General features: G+C 35.0%; 1 protein-coding gene across 4 annotated transcripts; it reads left to right on the top strand.

Annotated features, from left to right (window-relative positions):
* Window positions 1-1,153: 1,153 nt before the first annotated feature.
* LOC122300439 lies at window positions 1,154-7,211 on the top strand. Of its 4 annotated transcripts, none has more exons than XM_043111099.1 (3): window positions 1,154-1,298; window positions 3,148-4,017; window positions 4,890-7,211. In XM_043111099.1, the coding sequence occupies exons 2-3, from the start codon at window positions 3,148-3,150 to the stop codon at window positions 6,642-6,644; spliced, it is 2,625 nt and encodes an 874-aa protein (XP_042967033.1). In that variant the 5' UTR covers window positions 1,154-1,298; the 3' UTR covers window positions 6,645-7,211. The 4 variants fall into 4 exon arrangements, with proteins under 4 accessions (XP_042967033.1, XP_042967034.1, XP_042967032.1 ...); XM_043111100.1 differs by having other exon boundaries at window positions 1,164-1,310; XM_043111098.1 differs by lacking the exon at window positions 1,154-1,298 and adding an exon at window positions 1,333-1,546.
* Window positions 7,212-7,833: the final 622 nt, after the last annotated feature.

The following is a 7,833-nucleotide window of genomic DNA, read 5'->3' as shown; positions in this document are numbered from 1 at the left end:
TCCAATTCGATTGTTCATTATGGAATTAACGATTAGGTGGAAATAGATTGTTAAGCTTCCTTATTCTCTACGCATGTTAGCTTTTTTTTAATTGTATCTGAAAATCATGTAATTAATAATCAATTTATTTTTCAAATATCATCTTAATTATATGAGAAATAATATTTAAAATTATAAATACGTAAACGCCACATAATTATTTATAAATAAATAAATAAATATAAAATTTATATGAAAAAATTAATTTTTTAATAATAGATCTTAATTGTTTTTAAAACGACTATACGATATTTACGTACTTTACGATTATATATAACATTATCAAATATAATTATATGTTCACGTGGATTTAATTAGAAGATAATTATATTAATAATAAATTTTAAAAAATAAAATAAAGAGACTGAATAGCATTGCCAAATATAGTTAGAAAAATATTTCTCAATGAGTCGGTTCGACCGTTCCAACCGGTCCTATCTACCACGTGGATGGAAGTGGAACTTTCGAATAATATTTGAAGAATTTTGGATCGACGAAAAGAGTTTTTCATTCTATCCAATGTTATTTTAACAACTTGTATTTATTTGTTTATTTATTATTATTATTATTATTTTATAATTATTATTATTGTCGTTAATTAAAGACAGGCATAAGTCCGAAGGGGTAGTTTGGTCACCAGGCGCGTGAGAAACAGTCCTCTGCAATAACGTATATCTTGCACGTAGCAAACTACGGCGTGGCGCAATGCGATTGGAGGACTGGACCAGACCCAAATTCGTAATTTCGTACGTGTGGGCTCTTGTTTTAAGCTTCGTTTGAATATTTAGCTCAACTGAATTTTTATGTATAATAATTAATTAAGATAATAAAGTTGGTTTTATGAAATTTATTTAAAATAAATTTAAATGATTTATATTAATATAAAATAAATTTAATAATTTAAAAATTATATATTTAAATATTAAATTCAGTTTAAAATTATTTTAAACTGAATTGATTTTAATTTTAAACAATCAAACTTGCCTCAGTAGACTTGGGTCTTTTTATGGCATTCGTACCAGAATCTAACAGTTCCACGCTCTAGTTTCGCGCGTGGGTTAACACCACTTTCGGCCCATCTGTCTCTTGTATATATAATTTTTCTTTTTCTTTTTTTTGAGAAAAATGCTTTAATATATCTATCCAAGTTCTCTCTCATCAGAGACTTCGCTTTGTCGTTCTTTTGGCTCTCGCTTCGGCGTTGGTTCTTGTCGGATTCAGTCTTGGTGGCCATGAAAGCTAACCTCTCTTAGCCCCTGGTGCTACCCCTTGTCTCTCTCTCTCTCTCTCTCTCTCTCTCTCTCTCTCTCTCTCTATGTATGTGTGTCTGTATGTGTGTATATATAGTATGTGTATCACGTTTTTTTTTTTACTCTCTCTGAAAGAACAAGAAAGGAAGGAAAACAAACACCGTGCGTGTGTTCACGTTTCGTTTATTTTCTAATCCATGGGCTGCCAATCGGAGCATAACCACGGAGACCCATTTTTCTCAAGCTTGTATGTTCACGTGGGTTTCAGCGTCTTGCTCTTTATCCATTTAAGTGGAGTAAAATTTCTTTATGTTTTGTATTTGTGGTTTGCTTGTTGTACGATTTACTGTATTCGTACTTGGCTCTAAGTTTTAACGGTTGCTTGTTATGTGAATAAGTCGAATTATTTTGGATCATATCATATTGGATTCTATTTGAGAACGGTGGTTCTTGTTGCCTCGGTGCTTCCTTTTCTTTTCCTTTTTTTTGTTCTTTTTCTTGTCTCTTCTTTTCTTGTTATTTTACTTTTCAATGTGGATCCGGGGTTGATTGCCTTGTTCTGGATTTGTAACAACACGTGCATGTGTTCCTTGTCCATGTTACTTCATGTTATGGTTATTTGAACTTGTTCACAATATGTCGTTGGTAAATTTGGGATGTTTGTTCCTCTGGAAGTTGTTATATGGTCTTTTGTTTCTTGTTGATGGGAAATTTCAATCTTCTATCTGTTATAGTGACTCATTGGAACTGGTACTTGGCGGTTGCTTTTCTGGAAACCTATTGTTTTATTTCAAATTTTATTTGTATCAGTTTAAATATTTCGCATTGTTTTCTTGCTTGAGCTTTTTGAGAAACAACTAATAATATAGGTGGTTGTAAAAGATTATGATAACAATCTTAATAGCTCAAAACTGTGAATAATCATCTTTTCCTTCTTTTTTCTGACTAGATTTTTGTTTCATACAGCGTAGAGAACTGTTAATCATGTCCTGGTCGTTAAATCGCTACTTATTTGGCCTCGTTTGTTTTCACAGATGAGATGAGATAAGATGAGTTGATATTAAAGTTGAAAGTTGAATAAAATATTGTTAGAATATATTTTTTTAATATTATTTTTGTTTGAGATTTGAAAAAGTTGAATTACTTATTTTATTTTATACGAGGATTTGAGAAAGTTGTAATGATAAGATGAGTTGAGTTGAGATGGTTTTTTAAAACAAATCAGGCCACTTAAGCTAATGAGAAGAGGTTGATTAATTTAATTATTTAATTCATATCCCAACACTGTCTGTTATATGTGGGTCAGGCTCTTCCAACATGTGAAATATTTAATTAAATGGGAGTGAAGTGTGGAGTTCAAGTTCAAACTTAGAACCTCATCTATGATATCAAATGAAATCACCACTTATATTAAAAACTTAATAGAGGTAAATTTAATCATTTCATTTATGTCCTAACATTAGGAACTTTAAGAGTAAATTTTTAATAACAAGCTTAAGCCGTAAATGTACCAGATAAGCTATGCAATGCATTCAATATCCTATGGGGTTTGCTTAGAGAAAACAAAATATCCTTGGGAGATTGGGGACTGGTTTAAAGGCGCTGACATTTCCATAGAATTAGTGGATAGAAGTCTATGCAGGTATCATACATAATTGTCTGCTTCATCCTTCTTGTTATGCTACAATTAGTATAAAACATCACCAGCAAAAAATGTGATACCTGCAGATGTGTGTACAGCCCTTCTTATGAAGGGCTATCTAATTTTCAAGTTCCCTTCCTAAATTATACTTGTACATTCCTGCCTCTTAAGTCTCTTAATGAATAACCATATTGGTTTATTTAATTCCTTTGGCAGATGGATTCTTTTCAATTCATGGATTCAGTTGTTAAAGTCAATGACCATGGGGATTGCTCTGAAGATGATGCATTTGATGAGCAACCCCTTTCTTCAGGAAGTTCTGATGTATATGACGTCTTTGGAGAACCACAGATACTTCCTCGAGTGGATGAGGAATATCAGGTTGAAATTCCACCACAGTTTGGGTCTGACTCTCTCTGGCTAACAAATAACCCAGCTGTTGCAGAAAACTCAGTTGGTAGTGTTCATGATTTTTTAGTGGGATTGACTGTACCAATAATGTGGATCGCTGATAAAGTTGAGAACATTCATCATGAACCACAGGAAGCTGTTGTTGATTCACCTGGAGTATCCAACAAAGATGAGTCTCTAAGATCTGAATGCATCGAAGAGACCCACATCTTTTTGGAAGGTGGGAATTTAGAGCCTAAAGCTGAGCCTAGAAATTATACACTGGACAATGGGGCGAACTTAGGAGAATTAGCAAAAGTAGATATGGAACAAGAGATGAAAATTAAAATGCATGATTTGAATGGTGGCAAAGGCTACTGTCTGGTTCCCGGTTCCTTGGGAGATTCCTGGAATGATATAGAAGAGCATAGTTTTATCCTTGGTTTGTATATTTTTGGTAAGAATTTTGTCCATGTGAAGAAATTTGTTGGGAATAAAGAGATGGGGGATATACTGTCATTCTATTATGGAAGATTTTATAGGTCTGATAGGTATCGCAGATGGTCAGAATGCCGGAAAATGAGAAGCAGAAAATGCATATACGGACAAAGAATTTTTACAGGATTGAGGCAACAGGAATTCTTCTCCCGTTTGCTTCCCCATGTCTCAGAGGAATGCCAGAATACTTTAATGGAGGTATTTCTCAAATACTTGTACTACATGAAAACGTGTAGTGCTTATTGATTGATATACCCAGACTCATAACAAGATGACCAAAATAAATTGTATGCTGAAAAAATTTTGATTTTATGAGTAATTTCTACAAATTCTTCGATCACTATTTGCTAGTCTTTTCATGGTAGTGTTCTTTTATCCTAAGATTGTAAGGTCACTGACAGCAGTGCTAATTTTCTTTCAGTTGTTATAATTCATCCACAGGCATATGGGCATCCTTACTCTCCCATTTTCCTTTAATTTGTCATTCATTTTTTTTGCGTGTATCCCTACGGTTTCTTTCAGTTCTAAGAATTCACACTTTCATGTTGTTGGTTCACTAGAGGTTTGGTTTCCTGCTTGTTTTATGCTAGATGCGATGAGAATTTACTGAATCTGTAAACTTGCACTTTTTTGTTTGAAGTTCTGCACAGTGCTTTCCCTTTTTCCTGTATATAAACATAATGCTTTTTACTCGAATCGTGTACAATTTTATCCAGTCTCTCCAGTAAAAATTACTTAGTTTCTTTGCAGATCAACATGTTTCAATTTTTGACTAGCTGGTTTTTCAATCATTACCTGATTTATACTTAAAAAATTTCTAATGTTAACTCTGCTCACACTACAAGTTGCTAAAAAATCCTCTCTTGAGAATATTTGGGTAATGTACTTTCATTGTAGAGGACATTTTAGATTCAGTAAACATTATTCCTTTCATTGCTCTAAAATCATTTTTCCTCTTCTCCATTGATCCATCTTGGTAACATTTTGTCATTCTTAATATAAACTTCAACAGCATCCCCCTTCCCTGAACAAAAAAAAATGAAATAATATAAACTTTAACCGATTGGCAGGTCTCAAAGGCATTTGGGGACGGAAAAATGTTACTGGAAGAATATGTTTTTACTTTAAAGGCCTTAGTCGGGTTGAGTGTGCTTGTAGAGGCAGTTGGAATTGGTAAAGAGAAGCAAGATCTCACAGGCATTATGGAGCCTCTGAAGTCCACTCAAGTTGCTCCTGTCCGCCCGGAGATACCAATTGGCAAGGCTTGCTCCACACTTACACCCTTGGAAATTGTTAACTTTATAACAGGAGACTTCCGACTAAGCAAAGCCCGATCAAGTGACCTCTTCTGGGAAGCTGTTTGGCCCCGTTTACTTGCAAGAGGATGGCATTCTGAACAACCTAATAGTAACGAGTGTGCTGCTGGCTCCAAGCATTCTCTGGTGTTTCTTATTCCTGGAATTACCAAGTTTTCAAAGAGGAAACTAGTAAAGGGTAAGCACTACTTTGATTCTGTTAGTGATGTACTGAGTAAAGTCGCTTCAGACCCAGTGCTTCTTGAGCTTGAAATTGAAGATAGAGGCAAAGAAGAAAATGGGTGGACCGATGAAACAAAAGTGGACCAAGAAGATTTCCCTGATCAGCAACGCCATTATTATCTTAAGCCTCGTACTCCCAATCACAATGCAGATTTATTGAAGTTTACTGTTGTGGATACAAGTTTGACCAATGGGAAAACAATCAAAGTGAGAGAGCTGAGAAGTTTGCCATCTGGAGTATTGAATACTTCCACCTCAGAAAGTGATTCTGAAGATGATGATCTGGATCATTCCGAGGAGACAATGGATAAATCTCAATCTGCAGATACCTCTTGCTTTGATATGGATGATCCCAGGGCTACTAATAACAGTTTTGATCAGGAAATTGCTTCTAACAGTTTGGAAGAATTAGAAAATAATCTTTCCACTGAGGTATTTCGAGTCACTGGCTTTAATCATACTAATGTACCAGTGAATATCCCCAATGACCTGAAGACCAGTATTCGTGGGGCCACACAGCCCAAGAAAGCCATAAAACGCCGGTTGAACAGGAGAATGGGAGCGGAGAATAAGAACTGTTTACCTTCAGTTACAAAACAGCACCAAAAATTACATGGATGTAGTCAAACAGAGACAAACAGCAGACAACTCAACATCTTGCAAGATCCTACCTTAAAACAAGAGATACCCTGTAGCTCAGCAAAAAATCCTGATTTTTGTGGGAATCCTCTTTCTCAAATAGATAAATGCCTGGAGAAGAAAACATCTACCAGCTTGTCTAAAGGTAGCCTAACCATTGGTTGTGAAGGAATTCTAGGTGATTATTCTCATGAAGTAACTCAATCCGGGACGCTGATTGACTTGAACTTACCTATTCCTCCAGATACTGAAGCTGATGATCTTTTAATGACACAAACAAAAAAAGAACATGTTAAAACGAGCAAGGAACTGGATGATCCCAGTGTAGTGAAACTGTCCAATTGTGTGGCTAATTCTGAGCAGCAGCCCAACATAAAATGCCGGAGACAAAGCATGAGGAGCCGGCCACCAACCATTAAAGCACTGGAAGCTCTTGCTTTTGGCTTTCTAGACCCAAAGCAGAAGCGAAAGAGCAGAGATGCCTCACCGCATGAAAACCCAATGTTAAGACCTTCTCAACGTGCTCGAGTTCAAGAGAGAGCTAATGAGAATATTGGTACAAGCGTGGTGGATTTAAAAGCTGAGGAAAGGGCAAATGGGGTGTGTCATAGTAATAATGGTGACTTGATGACAAAGCTGCAGGTTTGACTCCAGGGAAAGGGGCCCAATGTCTCCGGTTCTGGATTAGTTTAGCTGCTGTGATACCGAGTGACAACATGAGAATATAATTACCACCATTCTTTGTCGTTCTCACAAGCGCTCCGAAATAACCAGTTCATTTGACTGCAATAATGACCCGTCACTACGATGAGCAGGTAGTTCTCTCACTCTTTTAACTTGTACAGCGTTTGTGGCGTCACTTAGAGTAATGGCCCGTCATTACTATAAGCAATCTAGATCTATTCACAAATGAAACATGATGCTGGTCTGCTCTCCATGAGGCTGTTTTGATCAGACAAATCTCCTGTGGTCGGGAGGTACTGAGAATCACGAAGCCAGGATGAGAAAAAATGTAACTGTCATCTGAACGGTGACAGAGTTAAAGCTTCAGTTTCTCTAGACTTCACCTTGCAGGGGCTGTTCTGAGCATGTTTCTGGGCAGCCATAGTGTTCCTAGGCTCCTCGTATTTTCGTTTCAATCATTGTGATACGCCAGAAAGAGTTGTAATTTACTTAATATATCTAATCGGTTGACTAGTGTATAAATCAATTCAACCCGATCGAGTTTTGTTAGGTACAATTACACTTCGTGCACCAATTCACGTACTGAAAATTTTTTTTTATTTAAAAAAATATAAAAAAAAATTGAAAGAAGAAGAAAATATCCTATCTCAAGAAAATTATTTTCTTATTCAATTCATATCGCTTTGTTAAATATATACTTTATATATCAATATCGATGCACGAAATGTACTTGTAAGAAGATTTTTCCTTTTATCATTTTACTAACTAATCTGTTGTACTTCTAGAGCTACAGGGCGCACCAAAAGTTAGAGCATTTCCATTCGATTTTCTAAAATTTTTCCTAAATTTTAGTTAAAAATCATACTTCCTAAATATTTTCTTAAATTTTATTCATTTTTTAAAAATCTCGTATATCTCATTTCCTATCATTTCTTTATTCTATTAAAATAATATTCTTCTATTCTTTCTTTGTTAATTTTTTCTCTCACTTCCATTTCCATTTTTAATTACTAACTCTTGTCTTTTTCTTTTGTTTTCAAATATCACATTATACTAATTTTGTAAATACTTATACAAATTTTATCTTGGAAACCAATAATAGTTTTCAAACTATTATTGGTATTAAAAATAATAATTTTTTTTAACATGTGCA

The sequence above is a fragment of the Carya illinoinensis genome, chromosome 2 (assembly GCF_018687715.1).
Source record: "Carya illinoinensis cultivar Pawnee chromosome 2, C.illinoinensisPawnee_v1, whole genome shotgun sequence".
Taxonomy (NCBI): Eukaryota; Viridiplantae; Streptophyta; class Magnoliopsida; order Fagales; family Juglandaceae; genus Carya; species Carya illinoinensis.
The sequence above is the reverse complement of the archived record's forward strand: the minus strand, read 5'-3'. Positions and strand labels throughout refer to the sequence as shown.